This window comes from Corvus cornix, chromosome 2, assembly GCF_000738735.6.
Source record: "Corvus cornix cornix isolate S_Up_H32 chromosome 2, ASM73873v5, whole genome shotgun sequence".
In the NCBI taxonomy this organism is placed as follows: domain Eukaryota; kingdom Metazoa; phylum Chordata; class Aves; order Passeriformes; family Corvidae; genus Corvus; species Corvus cornix.
In genome coordinates this window covers 54,932,441-54,950,879 of record NC_046333.1, presented here as the reverse complement: position 1 = coordinate 54,950,879, position 18,439 = coordinate 54,932,441, and the positions used below count along the sequence as shown (strand labels likewise).

At 40.0% G+C, this 18,439-nt stretch overlaps 1 protein-coding gene across 7 annotated transcripts in view; it reads left to right on the top strand.

Moving 5' to 3' along the window:
- Positions 1–15,961, top strand: part of PPP1R9A (protein phosphatase 1 regulatory subunit 9A) — a 135,167-nt gene extending 119,206 nt beyond the window's left edge. For 4 of the 7 annotated variants that reach the window (XM_039549903.1, XM_039549906.1, XM_039549902.1 and 1 more), the window contains 6 exons: positions 70–147; positions 3,281–3,479; positions 6,054–6,173; positions 8,049–8,072; positions 9,246–9,428; positions 10,390–15,961. In XM_039549903.1, the coding sequence (XP_039405837.1) occupies positions 70–147; positions 3,281–3,479; positions 6,054–6,173; positions 8,049–8,072; positions 9,246–9,428; positions 10,390–10,602 (817 nt within the window). In that variant the 3' untranslated portion in view covers positions 10,603–15,961. The remainder of the gene's footprint in view (positions 1–69; positions 148–3,280; positions 3,480–6,053; positions 6,174–8,048; positions 8,073–9,245; positions 9,429–10,389) is intronic. The other 3 variants (XM_039549905.1, XM_039549907.1, XM_039549908.1) reach the window with 3 other exon arrangements.
- Positions 15,962–18,439: the final 2,478 nt, after the last annotated feature.

Below are 18,439 nucleotides of genomic sequence, written 5' to 3'. Positions count from 1 at the left end.
CTTCTTCATTAAAACAATTGAAAATTAAATTTCAAAGATGTTTCCTGATTTTTTCTGATATTCTTGTAGGGCTCCCTTGAGAAGGAGTTCAAACAAGGGCAAGAAGCGGAAAGAGAAAGAAGCTATTAGGGTCACCTATGGCAGTAGGTATGGGTGAGAGACTGAGGAGGCACGAAATTATGTGCCAGAAACATTGGAAAAACCTAATCATCCTAGCAGATGGAATATTAACAGTTCCACTGACTTCATAAATAAGTGTTAAGCTTTGAGATAACCTGATCTTACAAACCTAGATTCCTTGGCTCACAAAAGACTAACATATAATCTAAAAACACTTGGAGATTTATAATGTCATAGAATCATAGAATTTGTCAAGCTGAAAGTGACTCAGAAGGATCACCAAGTCTAACTCGATCACTGCTGCTGTTGCATCCACTAATGGGGTTTGCAGAAATAGATTTTCAGAGCAGCCCTACAAGATGCACCCAGTCAGTTAATAATATCCATGAACCAGAAACCTTGACACAATTCCACATATTTTTTTTTTAAAGCCTCAGAGCAAGGTTGGGCAGCAGCTGTTCACTGCAGCTTTGCAGTACCCACACTAGGAATGCTTTCAGAAGGGGTTTTTTCCTGAAGATGAACATCTTAAGTTGAACAATAGGAAAAATGCTGACATCATGTCACATCAACAACTTTCAGGCAAGGAATTGTGAATTCCTTGTGAGATCTGATGAGACCACATCACCAATATCTGAATAAATAAATGAATGTTCACAATGACAGCAGGCAATCTTCTCCACAAAAGCTAGTGTAGATTTTTATTGAAGGCCTCTCCTTACATACTTAGGAGTCTGACAACATCACAGCATGATAGTTGGTTCTAGGTATGAAAGACAAAGTCAGAAGAGCTAAGCAAACTTAATATGTTCCAAAAGTCTAGAAAGGTCATAGCAAGTCAAAAACTCTGCACGTAAAACAATGCAAAAAACCTACATGATAGAGGAGTTATTGGAAGAAAGCAAAGTTTGAATGCTATTCAAAAAAACATTGTGGTGGTAAATCAGTGTGTAGCCATTTGTGCAGTTCTACTGACAGTCTGATACACGGAGACCCAGTGACAAGTACATTGTGTAGCTCCATAAAATCAGAAAAGCAAAAGAAACCTTCCTTACTTCCTCAGGCACACTGTACTGAAGTGCAATATTCTGTCTCAGCATACATTTGTACGTTTGTATTTTGCAAATATCTGGCAGGATCTTCAGTGATCTTGGGCAGCAGTCATCACCTCTCTGCTGGTGTCAGAAAACCTGTCCCAGTGCGTATGCTCACAGTGTGACATGGAGTCAGTGATGCTCGCTGCTGGGTTTCCCTGGTGACAGGGAGAGGTTTGTTAAAGCCAAATCTCTGCACTTCATGAGGCTGTGAGGCAGCTAGTGCTCTTAGCAGGGTGTTAGACATCATGCAGCATTTAGATACCAAGCCACAAGCTGGGGGAAATGAACATACACTTACTTGTTTGTAAGAACTCGAATGCGCCTTATGCCAACACAGTATGTTACAGATGTTTGTGAGATCCCATAGGTGTCTTCCGTAGAGAGAGCAGATCTCAGCATCGAGATCAGTTTCTTATTAGTCCACATGATAAATCAGTCACTTGTGTTGTTCCTTAATATTTCTTTAATGCAGTTCAACATCCCAATTACAGTTGCTAAAAGTAGAGTTTAATTCTGCTTTCAAAGTAGAAATTCATGAGCATTTGTAATTCTTACTCTACCTCTGTAAACTGGAGTGTTACTATTTCAGCGTAACTTTTTAAACAGCCATTGTCACTTCTTTTGTTACTAATGCCAAATAATTTGCCTCAGAAGAAATGTGAGGATGTTTTCTCTACAAGTCCAAAGCTGTATAAGTTCTTTGAAAAAAGGAAGATGATGAAAAGACAGCATCCTGTTATAATTATGTCCGTTACAACAACTGATTGATGTAGAATTAATCATGTTGTCACATGAGTGTTGCATGCATTATTTTGCCATTTCCAGAAAGCAGCACTCAGGATGTGTAAATAAAATTTCAAATTATTTCCTGAAACTACCACTAATGCAACAGATACAAAAAAATCCCCCATTTAAGTAAGGAGCATTTATCTCTCTGCCTGAAGTTAGGTGATTTGGGCAACAACATTTGTGTTTACTTTCTATGTTCAAGCAAGATTAGCGGATGAGAGGGAAGTAAAGGACTGGGTCAGATGCGTCTATCTTTCTTTAAGTTGCTAAATGGAGTAGGATTCTCCTTCTGCTTCCATAGGTGGGGGTTCTTTGACAACCTCACTTTCATCCATACAGAAAAGAGGCTTCACAATATATGTGGTCTAGTGATGATGTTAGTAATGACTTAGAAGCTGTCCAGAAGGTGGATGTTGAGGGATATTTACCTTAGTGCCATTTACACATGGCTGCTAAGAGCACTGGGATTTTAATGCTCTGAAACAGTAATACATATGTTGATGTAAATAATATGATTCTATGACATATGCATAAATTCCTGGAGGCAGACACTTTGCATAGTTATTTTTAATTTACATACTGTACAAATGACATATTTAGCAAATGAAATTTAGGCATTCTTGGTTTTAATTGTTACCTTTGCCTTGATTACTGCAATCTTTTGTTACTACAAAGAGAGAAGCTGATAAACTCCCATAGGTGTTTCTTTCATTTTTCTATATCAATATTTTTAATACTTGATTAATTTAAAAGCAAGATAATAGTACTTCATGTATATTTAGCTGTTGTAACGAAGGAACATCTCCATAGATGGATACAGATGCATCTGATTCATTCTGCCTATGCTCAAAATCCAAGCCAGATCTTCACTGGGAACCAGGGCCCACTTGGGTCAGTGCTGAGTCTAATGATTTAATCATGCTGAGATACCACTGGGACTCAGAAATGCATGAACACAACATGTGGCTTCTTGACAGGAGCTGGTTCTCATCCCAACAGTGGGAGTACAGGCATTTTCAGCTGGCATCTGTCTCCATTTTCTGGGTGTATGTTGTCTTAAGAAAGCTTGAGTTAGAAAAAGACTCAAAAGAACATATTTTTTTCTTTTGCTGAAAGAGAGATTTCAGGCATGCCCCTACCAGCTGCATGCCACTCCGTTCTTTAGTCACAGTTACAGGGAATGTCACTCTTTCTACAATTAACTGCCTCTGTGGCATTTTGTTTTCCCTACTTTTATAATCAAATGCATATTCCTGCTCCTTTCTCTTAAACAGGACTGTCAGAGAGATGCTTCAGAAATCAGCAAACACTAAATCTTTAGCAGAGCGATCCTCCTCTCTCCCACACTGTGTACCATTCACATGGTATGGAGAGAGCAGCAAGGGATCCAATTCTTCTAGCAACCTGCCGTCGCCTACCAGCTCAACCGAACCTTCCTCTGAAAATTTAAGCCCAGCTAAAAAAGGGTCAAAGGTAGAAAATAAAAACTACCTTATTCCCACTGTGTAGAGTAGCATAATTGGCTTTGTGATTCTGGAAAAAAGAATGGGCCAATATGTGACTACTACAATAAACAGCGCATGGTGTTCATTGTACGGTAACAGCTCATCCAAACAGAACATCTCTGTCATTGTACCATTCCCTGTTCTACCTTTTTTACTCTGTCTTAATGTACATTATTTCAGTAAACTAACTGTGGTGTGCTGTACCGTAACAAAAGCAAGTGGTGCCAGTGGAAATTAGCATTTGGATCCACTGAACAAATGCTAGATTTGTGTATTCAGTTATAGCTATTTTCTTCATTCTTCAGGACCGGTAGTGGGAATACCCATGTTCAAATGAATTGTTTGCAAGTGAAGAAATGCTGTATGCTGTCAGTCATCTGCCTTTTTTCCCCCAGTAATGAAATCTGTTTGTCATGCATGCTGGATGTTGGATTTAATTCTCTGTATGAAGATGCTTGAACTGTAAATATGAACTATTGCAATTTAATACATCTGTGTGATTCCTTTCTATGTGCATGAATGTTTCAGCATGATAACTCCTTAAATAACCCTTAGTTATATACTTAGTAATATACTTAGCTTTTTCATGTTTATTTTCACTTCTGGAAAATATTTCTTTGTCTGTAACTTCTTATGACTTACAGCAGTTGATTTTTTTATATTGGTCTTGTAAAAAGAAGCAGATACAGTTCTCAACTTTGTACAGGAATATGAATCAGAAATCTAATTTCTCTGTCTTCTACCACCAAATGCATGTTCATAATAGCAATTTCCACAGGCATTTCTTACTTTTTTGATGCCAAAAGCTGGTGATTACTTCTGCTGTGCACTAAGCTATGCAAGGTCATCGCTGTTCTTGTGTTACCTGGCAGGGAGAGCAACACAAGGCCTACAGCAGTCTGAATCAGATTGATAGAGAAGACCACCAAGGAAATCTCTGAAGATTGAAGAGCAATTATTTGCTTACCTCTTCTCTTTTGGGGAAAAAAAAATTTTTTTGACCCGTAAATCCTATTTGTGTATTTAAAAAAACATTGTTTAAAAATAGTTTTCAAATGGGAGAAAAAGCACACCCTTTTAGACAGTATTAGATTGAGGTTGTGGGGACTATCCTAATTATTACCAGGCCTTGGCTATCTTGTGTTTTTCCTATAGAAAACTAAATTCTAAAAGATTATATTCATTGTAAAGCTGAAGCTTGCACAAAATAGAGGTGAAAGAAAAATCAGAGTACTTAAAAAAGAAAAACATGTTCTTCACACAACAGGAGGTAAACCTGTTGAACTCCTGGCCTACGAATGCTGTGTGGGCTAAGGAAGCAGCTAAGGAAGCTGCTCAGATTTTCTTCTTCTCTATAAAGAGCTGGGAAAAACAGAACAGGAATTCTAAACGTAGGTGAAAGAAAAATGATCACAAAAATATTTTAATGTTCTCTGTAAAGTTTGCAGGCTCTTAAATTAAGAGTTTCTATACTGGTATTCAGGCTTTCAAAGCACAGCATGATACCAATATTTAGCTGGATTTCTGGCAAAAGTAAGAGGACCAACACTTGATATTTTTGGAAGTCTTCATGTTTTCAGGAAAGATAGGACAAGTATCTTGAGGGGAAGATAGAAGGATACCTTATGTAGTGTTGTTTTTATTGTTTCACTTTCTAAAGTGAATGTCAAAGATTAATTGGATTTAATATTCATTTAGATGTTAGAGTATAGAGTAGAGGACTCTGTATTGTCAAGTGTATATTCAAGTTAAATGGAATATCATGGTGTCCTTAATCTTCTATATATTTTGGTTTTTTCATTTTTCTCCCTCTAGTGTGAAATATTTTTGTCTTATTCTGATGGTAATTTTGTTGTATTCCTGAAAAATATGTGCCTGCTTTTGCTATTATTTGCCGTAAGATGTGATGTCTCTCATTGCATTGCTAAGAAAAAACAGGGTTTGTTTTATGGTTATTAGTTCAGTAAATAACATTCAATATCCAAAGATACTTTTTGTTTTCAATTTCAGTTTTTTTCTAAAGGCATAGGCAAATAGGGAGGATCCTTTCACTTTTCAAGGAGATTATTTGGGACTCAGAAGTGGATTCACAGGATATTCTCCTTGCTCTTTCAATAGGAGTTTTCACTTCTCTCTGTTCATTAATTCTCTGTGCTATTCTTTGTGCTACTGCCTGTGCTACCCTTCTCCTAAGTGTTTGGAGGACAGTAAATGCTAGTGATTAACCTGCAGAAGCAGTCATTTAGCTCCAGGATGAGAGCCAGCATCTTAAGCATCTGGAAATTGCTTTTAGACACCTTTGTTATTCGTTGAGGCATTAAGCTGGCAAAGGTGTCTCATGAAGTACAGAGTGGTAAAAAATACTGTGCATTCTATAAATAGTAACAGTACAAAACATTAGGCTTCCTCATGTGTATTGTGATTGGCTTGGTCAGTGATTGAAATCACTCCTGAGCTGTGCCAACCTGGAAGACAGCAAATTTCCCTTTTAGATGCACCTAAGCAATAATTTATTCATTCTTACTCCTCTTTTTCTCCACAGAATTTCACATTCAATGATGATTTCAGTCCCAGCAGCACAAGCTCAGCTGATTTGAGTGGTTTAGGAGCAGAACCTAAAACACCAGGCTTCTCGCACTCCTTAGCACTGTCATCAGATGAGGTATGCTGATGAAATTGTTTAATTTGGGAAATAGTTGTTTACTTCTTCCTGTGGCAGCTCACTTGATTACTCAAATAATAAAGGAAAGGTTTTAGGCAGTAGGATTGGAGAAGAAAATTAATCTTGGTTTCTAAATGAAGATTTTTCTTGTTCATATAATAATGACTTAAAATATTTGCCTGTGGTACTATTGTAGGGAAGTGGAATGCAGTTGGTGTCCTAAGAGATGCTGTATCCTCACACGTGCTAATAAATTTTTTCTAAATATGTACATATGGACATAGATATAGATATAGATATAGATATACATATACATATACTAAACCAGGCCTGAGACAGTTTTGATATACCAAACATACAGTACAGTTTGGTAAATATAGTTGAGATGTAAGGCCCCTTTGCCTACACCAGTTTTTACCAGAATGACCTGTACTTGCAGTAATTGTGTGTTACTGTACCTGAATGTACGTGTATTGATTATAATGTGTATGTCTTAATCCACTTCACATTCTTTGTGCTTGCTTTGCACAGTGGATTTGAAGTCAATTACTTAAACCAGAGTTTATTCCAACAATGATAAAGTAAAAAGGCATTCCTAACCCTGTAAACTGGTGATATATTTGAGCTGAATATGATGTATTGAAAATAGTCTTCTCAAGATACTAGTTTTGTGACTTAGTTATGGGTGAGGTTGCACAATTTGACAGTAGCTGGCAGCACGTCCTGTGGAGTCAGGAAATCTGTGCATTTGTTCTTTTACAAACACTCCACAAGAACTTAATATTTTTCATGTGAGATTTGAGCCAAGTTGTTTTTACTAGAGAGGAGGAACTTGAAGTATCTGTATCTTCCATACCTTTTTTGTTGTTGTTGTTTTAATGATAGGTAGGTTTTGTATTACTGCCTGCATGGTTTACTTGGGTTTAAAGAATGAGAGCTGTTCTGTGCAACTCTATTTGCCAAACTGCGTCTACAAACCCAACCATTCTTACTGCAGGTAATTAAGGGCAAAAATTTATAACAAAAGGAGACTGCAGACAGGTCTGCATATGCCATGAATTACTGAAAACAGCAAAGTCATCATTTGCACTTTATTTAGTGTTAGTGCTGTCTTGATAATGCATTTCATTCACTTACCATGTTTAATTCCCTTTATATTATGTATTTGATTGTGGCAATGTCCTGTTCCGAGTGGTATTGAATTAAAAGCTTGAAAATGCTTTCATTTTGCATGTTCAGCTCTCTACTTTATCACTTCTACAGTACCAAGCCTGAGCAGGTCCATAAAAATGAATGTGTTTTCTCCATCCTCTGCTGTGTGCCAAATTGGTGCCTCTGGATGAGGCAGCATGTTCAGTAAGAGCTGCCCTGGAAACCTCCCCAGCCACCCTGGGAGGGGAGGAGGCTGGAGCTGCTCCTCGACCTTCCACAGCACATTGTTGTGAGCGCTCCTCCGCCCTGGCTTCCCTGGAAGCTCTGTCAGCATTTAAAGAAGATGAAAAAATGAAAGGCTGGGGAGGGAGCCCAGTTCTTGCAGTCAGTTCTCCTCTAATTAAGGAGCTTTTGCTCTTGGAAATTGGAGCCATCAGAGAGGTTCCCACCGGTTCTCGGCTGTCAAGATCAGGAACTCTAAAGGGGTTTCACTGATGCAGTGTCAGGTTTAGCTGCCAAATCATGTGTCTGCTGAGCTTTCAACATAACCTCTTTGCTTCTGAAAATACTTCTTTTTAAAGAAATCTTGTTGGTTTTGAGTAGCCATATCTGTTTGCAAATCTTGGTGCTGCCGTTGCCTGAACTTTTACATGCTGTTACATGTTTGGTATTTTGTTTCTATAATGCTTTTCTTTCCCATTTCTTTGTTGCTCCCTCACTCAGAGCCTGGATATGATTGATGATGAGGTGAGATACTAGCGTGCTGTTGTGGTGAATCGCGTGACCATCGCGTGGCGACGTGCTGTCTCTTTTGCAGAGTCACATTTCTTGTCTTGTAGTGTTGTGTGGCAAACCCCCTTGTTGGCACAGAACACGCAGTTGTCACTGGCTCCTCTTTCCTTGTCTTGAGTTGCCCTCTCCTTGTTGCTGAGAGTTTTCAAGGCCACAGCAAACTGCAGTTTCTGTGGTATGCTGGAAGCAGGAGGAGGGTCAGTGTCAAAGCAAATCTACTGGACCAGGCATCAGCTGTGCTGAGCTCCTGCTGGCAATAGGAGAAGAAAAAGATAGTGTCCAGCCCTGACAACTGGACAGCCAGAAGCTGAGAGAGCTCCCAGCATCATCTAACCTAGTGTAAAGCTGCTCTAACAGCAGACAGCTGCTGCAGCCTGTAGCAGCTGCTTTGCTGACCACAGCCAGGACAGAATAGCTTTTGTTTCAGGCCCCGCTGGCATATCCGTGGGTGGAAGAAAGTGGCAGAGCGGGGACATGGGTCGGCTCCAGCAGTTGATGCCACACTTGCCCTTTTTGGTGCTGTTTTTGCTCTCACCCAAAGCAGCACAACATGATGAGAGCAGGGCCAGGGCTGTGGGCTCACTGTGTGTTCCGTACCACTCCTCTGTGTCATCTCCTAAGTCTTCTTCCATAGACGGTATCAGTCCACTGGCTGTTTGATATCACTTTGAACTCTAGAGCAGTTTTCTGAGGGTTTTCCTTTCCCCTGATTTTTTTTTTATTAGCTTAAACAAATAATTAAGATCTGTGAATGAGCCCAGGAAGTGGAATGCTCAATTCATTGCATCCTTCAGGAACGTGCTAATTTAAAAAAAAAATCTTGTGAGGGAATGGGAGCATACATGGTTTAATTGTGCCACCTGGTCATTTCAGTCCCTGCTTGGGTTAAAAGGAATGCCAGTTCCTTTTCCTTCTATGATTCTACAGATGAAAGATTTTTTGGGTACCTTGTACTCATTCTTAGGTGCCTGGTTAGATAGGAATGTAATACAGCAGTGTGGAATTGTTATTATTGTAGTGCAAAGATAGTCCAGATACCTGTGCTCTGATGGTGGCGGTTTGTGCAGAAAAATGTTGCTACTCATCTGTGTTACCCTTTAATAATAACGTAGCATATTTTTGTCACAGATCCTTGATGAAGGACAGTCTCCTAAGCACAGTCAGTGTCAGAGTCGTGCTGTTCACGAGTGGAGTGTGCAGCAGGTTTCCCACTGGCTGATGAGCCTGAACCTTGAACAGTATGTTTCGGAATTCAGTGCCCAGAACATTAATGGGGAGCATCTCCTTCAGCTGGATGGAAGTAAGCTCAAGGTAATTAACTGGCTGGGCTTCAAGATTAACCATAGTATTTTTTGTCACTTCACATCATCTCAAAGGCAGTAAGAGTTCATCCAGAAAGCAGTGAATCCTTGTGCATGCAGTCGTGATAGACTAGAGTAATAAACAGAAAGTAAAAAGCCACAGCAACACTTTAAGAAAATCCCATATGCACTTGGATTCAGAAGCTTCAGAAATGCAAGGCATTTGCTTTGTGAAAATTCTTGGTGTATATAATGTACCCATATTTGCATGTGCAAATCATATAGCAGTGTGTGAAAGTGGTATTTGCATGCACATATTTCTCATCCAACTCTGTTTTGTGATAGGGTGATTCTGAGAAGATAGTAGATAGACATGTATCAAAAGTAGCAAGGGAATAATGGATTAGTGGGATACAGGAGGCTTAAGCTGATAACAGTTGAACTACGTTAGAACTAAATACAGTTTTGATGTATAAAGTATGCATTGTTTCTTGTAGTAAAAATCTGAGCCTACTTCAGTCAAAAATAATTACAGGAAGGAGTTGTAGGAAGCTCAGTAGATCTGAAAGTCTGAGTTCGGTGTTTCCCTTTCAAATTTTTTTTTATGGCACTTCACTAACTATAAGGGTCTTAGAAGACTGCAAGTGAACTTTTGACTAAGGCGTAGCACTGAGAATTTGGAAGTCTTGTTCTGTGTGGACTTAGATGATTTCAATAGAATAGTTTATTTGCCTTATTTGATTAATGAAATCAACACTGGTGGTGGCAATGAGGTCTCATTCTTTAATATTCTAGAAGTGGAAAGCATGAAGTGAAGTACTTGCACATCAGTAATATATCGCAATCTGTGTCAGATTTACTTGGTTGTTTCAGTCTTCTATCTAAGAAGAATTAATTTCTAGAATATGAAAACAAAACGTGATAGATTAAACCATAAGAAATACTTTTAAATTTTGTTTTCCCCACCTCAGGCTCTTGGTATGACATCTTCCCAGGACAGAGGAATCATTAAAAGAAAGCTAAAGGAAATGAAAGCATCCTTGGAGAAGGCTCGCAAAGCTCAAGAGAAAATGGAAAAGCAAAGGGAAAAGCTTCGAAAGAAGGAACAAGAGCAGCTGCAGAGGAGATCAAAGAAAACAGACAAGTGTTCGTCAGATGCAACAGAGGGCACTAATGAGCAGTGATAAGCAGAAGTGCTGCTGTGTTTGGAAAGTGGAGGCATGTCAAGGGAAGAGAAACTCACATCCACTCTGATGCCCCTTCAGCTTTCTTGTGTTCATCACCCAAGACTGTGTACAGAGAGACAGGGCTGTACATAGAATGACTAGGGAAATTTATATTGTGTAGTTTTCTTTCCTGCATATCCAGTTCACGCTCGTTGCTGTTGCCATGTGAAACAATCCCAGCCCCTCGGTTTGTTCTGTTCTTGTTGACAGCTAACAGATTTCATTTTTGTGTGGTGGTGTTTCCTTCCAAACTACTCTTCTCTATTGAGCTCTGTGTGTTTGGTCACTTCAGTAACCAGCATGATGCCGAGGAGCATGTCCACTGCTTCACCTCTTCTGAATAGGATGGCCAGTCATTATGATTGGGGAACATTTCTTCAGCTGGGTAAAAGGAGTTGTGCTCTAACTGATAAGATTTGACTTAACTTTCTAACTGGAAGTTCAGCTTCTTTACAGTGTTTGGATACTCAGTTCAATCTGCTGGAGTAAGTTTCATCTTGCGTCAGTACCTTTAAGCAACGCTTCTCTGAAAACTGTTCAGTGACTTCTGATACACTGGAGATAAAGACAGGAGAGTCAATATTCCCCCTGGGTAAACGACAGGAGGGAAAGCTCTTTCTGTTAACTGTACAATAGTTAATCCAGGAAGGAGGCAAAGCCTTAAATGGTTATGTGGGTTTACACAGAAATCTGAGGATAACATTTATCCTTTAGATATCTGAGCAAGGATGAATTTCTAACTAGAGCACAGCATATAAGTCTGTATAAATTTTATTGTGCTCCCAGTGTGTAGGCAACTTTCTTATAGCACAGTCCTCTTTGTTCTTCATGTGTTTCATACAGGAAACTGGGTTTATTTTGTTTCAAGTTGTTTTTTCCCAGGAAAAACACCACATCTTCAAATTCATTCTCCAGTCAGTAAGCATTGGGAGAATAAGCTTTGTGCTGTGCTATTATGAAGCTGGTATTGAAAACAATTTGCGAACTTGAGTCTGCTGTAGATTTTCAGTTTTTACAGAAGTGCACTTTAAGAAGTGGAAGATGAGTGATTCTGCTTAAATTCAGTACATTGCTGTTAAGGTCAATGCTTCCATGGAGGTGGTGGTTACTAAATCCAAAGTTCCCACGTTATAACTGTTTTGATTGATATATTTTAAGAATGTCCAACCAAAACCTGAATTTTTGGGCTTTGGCTGTAGAATGTTTTGATGGCTTAGCAGTGGTCATACTTCAGGGATTTCTGGGGTGTTTGAGGCCACGGATGAAGCCTGCTGTATAGTTTTGACTGTGACAGAAGCAGTGTATGATTTTACTGCCTCAACAGCAGTATTGAACTATGCAGTATTGCTTCAAAAGCATGGACAGACAACGGGCAGATCTCCACAATGAGGAGCTGCAGGCACAAGCTGACTGCTCTACAGTCAAAGCTAACTGGGCATGGTTGAGAAGCATCACTTCCCATTCATGCAGCCTGGAAGTGGCAGTCTTCATCTGGTTGTGCAAGCCGAGATATTGTTTAAGATGGTGATGCAAAGTTAGAATCTTGAACTTAAAAATGCGCCAGCCCAGAATTGAAAATTCCTCTGAAGAAAATGCATGTTTTAGTTTGACTTGGCTTCTCTTCTGCTCTGTACTTTATGGCATTCAGATTTGTGTCTGCAAAGTTCTCTGAAGCTCAGATTTGAAACACTTAGGGTGCACTGTTAATAGTTACATTTCTTTTGATCCTAATAATTTCTTTGACGTGTAAAATGGTCTGTAAACCGAGAGAGCCTAGTTCATTCAAAATTAATACACAACAGATCTACTTAGCATTAGCTTCATTTTTCTTCCAAATCCAATTTCTACAAGTTTTTGATGTATATTTTATTCAGATCTAAAATTGAAATTGCCATGAAAGATACTTGCTGATATTTCTAAAGGCTTGTGATACTTTTCTTGAGATAAACCACGAGCAGCAAAATACACCTGCTAACAAAAATTACACATTGCAGTAAATCCTTCTGTGTTCATTCATAGGAGAAAAATTTTACAGATGTTTAACAGCCTCATAAAACTAGCATTCTTAGAGTAAGAGAAGTTACCTGGAAGAAACTGGAAATTTAATATTTTAGATACAATGTTGATAAGTGCATTAGATAACAATTTTCTTTTTAAATTATGTTTACATTGTAGTAATGTTTAAGTGGTTGTATATAATAATCTAAGGGGGTGCCCCTGTTTTATGTTCTTTTGTTATTTAGAAACCTGAGCAGATTGCTTGGCATTATACATTGAGTTTTCATTCTTGCTTCTTAGAATGGTTTCTAGTTAATCTCTTTGTAAATCATGTTCTTACTCTACAGAATAACTAATTCAACTTAAGTCCTTTAAGTATTCAGGGGACTTTTACTGCTTTGTGATAATGTTATTTTGTTATTCTCAGACTAAAAACATCAACAAAAACCTAACTTAAAAAAAACTAGTGGCTTGCATTTAAAATAAAACCATTAAAATGCATTTTGATCAATATGTGAACACTAAGGAAATGGAACGATGTCAAGAGTTTTGCTCTTCTTTCTGTGATAAAAGATTTATGTGATCCCTTTTAGTAAATATGGCAACTCAATCTTGGGAAGTGCAGAAATGTCACCGGATAACAGACATGAAGCACAGTTTGAAACTTTCCTTGCTGTTCTATAGGATCTTTAAAGTTGTGTTGCATTTTTTCCCCTTGTTATTATGACTTACAAGAAACAAAAGATGGATGTCTCATCATTCTTAACTTAAACTTCCTGTAAACCAATGCTAAGTCAGACTAATGTAAGGCCTAATGTAACAAGAAGAAACAAATTTCATGTGCTAAATGACTGGACAGCCTTTCTCACAGTTTGGCTCACCTGCAGGTGTAATGTTGCCTATGTTGTGTATTTATTTGTGGAGCTAAAGCTGTTTTTATTAGGCTGACTTGGCTGGCCACCATTGAACTGCTGTGCTAGCAGCGTGGTGTTTCCACACCTGTGCTTGTGTCATCGTTACAGCTAGGTGGCTGCAGCAGGCTGGCCCAAGTTATTTTCTCCCTGGTTGGTAGGATGGTAGGCCAGATCTGTAAACTCTAGTTCTGCTCATTGCTGCAGTATTGCAAGCTGTGAATATATAGAGCCCCTAAAAAGCTGAAGAAAGGAGAGTTAGCCAGAAGTGGAAGTCTCAAAAGTCTCAAAAATAGAAAATGAAATATACGACACTGCAGATTACTTTAGTCCTACAAACCCATGTGTTTATACTGAGATTGTGAGGAGAGTGATGGCTCCTCGTTCTGTACAAATCAGCCAGACATGCTGACATCAATCGCTTCCAGCTTGTGTCTTCCCATGTCTTCACGGGTGGGTTGCTGCACCCATGAAACTTCCTGTTTAAACTCCCCATTGGGTTTCAGTCTGCCCAAGGAGACCAGGGCCAGGGGGTGAGGAAAGAGCTGCACCCCTTCACTGCAAAGCACAGAGAGTTGCCCACTGTCTGCATTTCACCTGCCACCCTAAGCAGGTCTGGTGGGGGTTGCTGTGAGTGGAGCCTGTTCAATATCATGAGTTAGAATTACACAGTGGAACAGAAGCCAGTTATAAAAAGCTGAATGGAGTTAGATGTTTGTATTTCAGTGTATACAAGTACTTTTGTATTTTTTCAACTTCTTAAAATTTTTTTGCAATGGCATCTGTTTTGCAGTGACTGAAGTCTGCTGCAGGGATACCACAAGAATTGAGCTTTTACTAGAATTACTGAGCACCTTTCCTCTAAAACTTGCCAGCCCTCAGCTCTCACTGACATTCAGACGTGCTTGACACTTGAGATCAGGGTTCCTCATACTTTATTGCTTCCATCAAAGCCTCCTGTCCTCCTGAGCTTCTATACCTTCACCTCCTGGCTCATGGATTGGTAAGAGGTGGGCAGTGTCACTTTTGAGAATGAATTGTGTTCCACTCTTGCACATAGTGCAGAATACTGTTCTACAGTAGTACGGAAGAGGATCATCGTTTAGTTGGGTGTCAGTATTCTAGCAGGAAAACACATTTTTCTGTGTTTTTAACCCCAACTTCGATTTTTTTTGAGTGCTTTCAGCAGTTTGTTTCTGAGCAGGATGACAGGTGAAATCCAAGGAGACGTGCCCACTCACCAGAGTGGAGTGTGGGTCATCTGTAGATGGCACAGTCCTTTTTGTTAACCTTCCCTGTGGATTATACTGGACTTTTTCCTGTACCTGTGAAACTGATTTTTCAAAGCTGTTATATCTTAGTCATGACATTGAACCCTCCAACCCCTCAATATAAAATGAGCTTTCTGTTACTAACCAGCTGTACCAACTGGTGCTTTTGCTATTAGCATTAGGTAATGATTTAGAAAATGCACATCTTACAGGAAGGTTTGGTGGTAGTGCCTTGGGCTGCCTGTTTCTTTGGGAAGTGTGGACTGTGTTAAGAAGAAGCTGTGGGGTTTGTGAAACCTGCTAAGTCTTCTTCCAGAGAGGTGAGGAGGGCTCACAGCTCACGAGATCAGATCCAGCCCATGTAACCCAGGAGCCCGGGGCTCCTGCTGGGTTTCCAGTGGGAGCTTTGCCACTGCCACTGGTGGAAGTGGACTTGGGCCCTGTGCAGAACTGTCTGAAGGAAGGGGGGATCTCAGGGCACCAGATGGAAGGAGTAACCAGCCCACTTGGAAGTGAAGAGTGCACAGTGAACATCTTCTGACTCTGTGCTTTCCCATACACATTCACTGAACAACTGCTTTCGTATTTCCCAGTCACATTGCGACGGTATCTCACTGGTCACTGACAAGTGTTCCACATATTGCTAGAAGACCAGGCAGCTAAAAGACTAAAATGCACTGTGCTTACTGTAAAAATTGGCTTCTTACATTGTTTCTTTTTATATGGTTAAAGAGATAGTTGTGCTTCAGATTTTTTCCTTTTTCTGTTCATTTTTTAAAGAGGTCAAATGTATATGAAGTGCATGTTATCCTGAACTTTTTGTTTGTACATCTTGGTGTCTGATCACCTGCATGAAGGACACAGTAGTGCCATGTCTGAGCTTGTTCTCTTGTGCTTGGTTGATATGAACTTCTCTAGATTGTTGAGTTTTCCCCAAGATAACTTTGTTTAATATTTAGTTATTGGGAGACATCAAAAGAAAACATCATGGTGGCCCTTTGTTTTCTTACAGTTGAAATATAAACAACAAAGCCTCGTGGTTTAAAGTTAATTTGTTAGTGTAAATAAATTTCTTGCCAATGAGTATTATTGTTGTTAGACAACGAATGCAATAAAATGAGAAATCCTGAATCTTTATTAGAATTTGTAATGAGTCCTCACTTTTCTGCCCTTTTGTTGGTCATTCCAGAAGAAATAATAAATAGTGAGGATGACCGGACAGCTGCATGGGTCAGGCTAGGGGGTAAGGGGGATATGTACCTTGCCCTGGTTGTTCTATGCTTCCTTCTGCTCAGCCAAAGATTATTTTATTCCTGGCTCTTGGCCAAATTGGTGTGATTCACAAACCTCCAAGTGGGTCTCATTTACACTCTGTAATTATGTGGAAAGAAGTAAAAAAAATATATATTAAGGAAAAGAATGGTCTTTTTTCTTCATATATAGATGAAATGTAGCATGCAGTCTTTTGCTGCATGTTGATGTAAAAGTAGGCTACTTTCACGTTCATCCTGGTTAATGTTTGTGTGTTTAAAAGATCTGGATTGGTTTTGTTATATAAAAACATTTTATGCTCAAGTGTAGGTTAGTTATAATGGGCATTTTATACATCCAAAGTACAGCAGTTATTTTACTAAACATGTTTAATATGTCTTTTATTTATTTGATTTTAGTAAAGCATTAAGTTAGGGAAAATCAAAGGGCACAGACTGTCCAATTTGTGTAGTTATTTCAGTGGATTTACATCTGGAAGAATCTAGGCCAAACACTCTGCACTTAATCTGTCTAACCCAGTTTGTGTTTCCCATTGACTGAATCATAAATCTTACCTTCCACTAATACAGCCACCACCTGCAAGAAGCTAAAAGGAATTCTCAATTCATAAAATTATTATCTTAATTAAAATAGATACACTAAGAGGCTCCAAGTCCATAACTGACAAGTAAAATGTGTTTGCTCAGCAGCTTCCTAGGCCTGAAGCCATCTATACATATGTCTTTCTTGTTTGTGCAAGTTGTCTCAGATAGCTGCAGCTGGGTTTCGGAAATGCCCAGAGCTGCTCCAGTCTCTACAGCGTGTTAAAAGTGCTGGGTTATGCCCTCCTTGGGCTTGCCAGTGTGGATTTTATATGTGCACGTTACTTTGTAATTGGGAGGCCAGGCTTGAGCTGCATCTTCCACCACTGCTGTTTCTGCGCTGAGGCTGCCAGGAGGTAGAAGCTGTACCCCAGCATGGCTCTTGCTGCACAACGCCTGCTCGCTGTCTCTGTCCTGCCCCGCACCACCTGAACACTGGTGGCCCTGCTCCAATTCCCACCTCTGTGCTGCAAGGCTGGGATACCTGTGGAGGAGGTTGGCAACAGGCTTCCTGCCCTTCTCACCTAAGGTCAAAGTTTTACTGTGAGTAACAGCTGATACCTATGATGTCTCTCCTCTGAAATGCTGTAGGAAAAGATAAGGCCCCTCACTTGCCCATGATTCAGTCTGCAGGCAGACCGACAGGAAGATCTTCAATGCGGGAGTAGTTTAGAACAGATAAAAAAGCCAGTGATGAGTGAAGACAGTCTTGATTTTCTGAAAGGCCAAAACCAACAAAAAACCCAGAAGTTTGACAAGATCCAACAATGCACAGATTTGCTCACTTGAGGATGTTTTAAGCAGCAGTAAAATGTGAAAATAATGTTTTGATGGGTTATTCTGCACTGCTTAGGGAAGTGGCTGCTGCACTTCTACAACCAGAGTAAATCCAGGACTAGCAGAGTAACTGATGGGCATTTCAGCTGTGTCACTGCCACTGATACATGATGTAACTCTACAGAACATAGCACTTCAGAAGAAAAAGTGGCACAATCCTAAAATAATCACTTCAGAATGCTAGTGCAGGCCACTGGTGGCTAATCACAAATGAGTAAATAGCCCAACCTCTCCTTACTGCAAGAACTTCCTTTAGAGCCATTCTTTCAGCTTGGGCTCTGGCGACACCACCTTTTCTTCAAGGCTGAAAATGGATTACAAGTTCCTGTAAGAAAGTACACCACTTCTGAGGGAAGCTAAAGTGTCCTGCAGGGAGGAAAGTTGCTAAGGAAGGAACAGGAAAGCCAGAGTTAGGTAATGCCAAAGTACAGAAAAGGGATGAGAGAAAAGCCACCCTCGTTCGGGGCTGGCTCTGCTCTGTGGAAGGGCTGCACACCATGGGCAGCAAGACTCAGAACTGTGATCCAAACAGAGGAGTCCTTGTCACCAAAGCCTTCATGGGCAGACAGTGGAGCCTGGGCAGTGCACAAGTCCCCAGTTCAACTGTGAACATTTGGAGAGGAGCTGTGAGCAGTTTGTGCACAGACCTGCTGATGCTGAGGCACCCCCAAGAGACAAGTCAGTTAGCTGTGCGATTAACCAGCACCCAACTCTGCCCCTCCAGCCATCAACAGACCCCCACAGCCTGTGCCCTTTGGATACAAAACATCACAAATACCAGCGACCACTCTTAGTACATGGTGTGTAGGAGTTGTCTGCCATGGCAGCAGAGGGAAGCTGTAGGCATTGGAAGGGCCAACATGCCACTGGCTCCTCTTCAGCCTCACAAAGTTCTTGTGCCCAGGGACATGCCTTACACCACAGT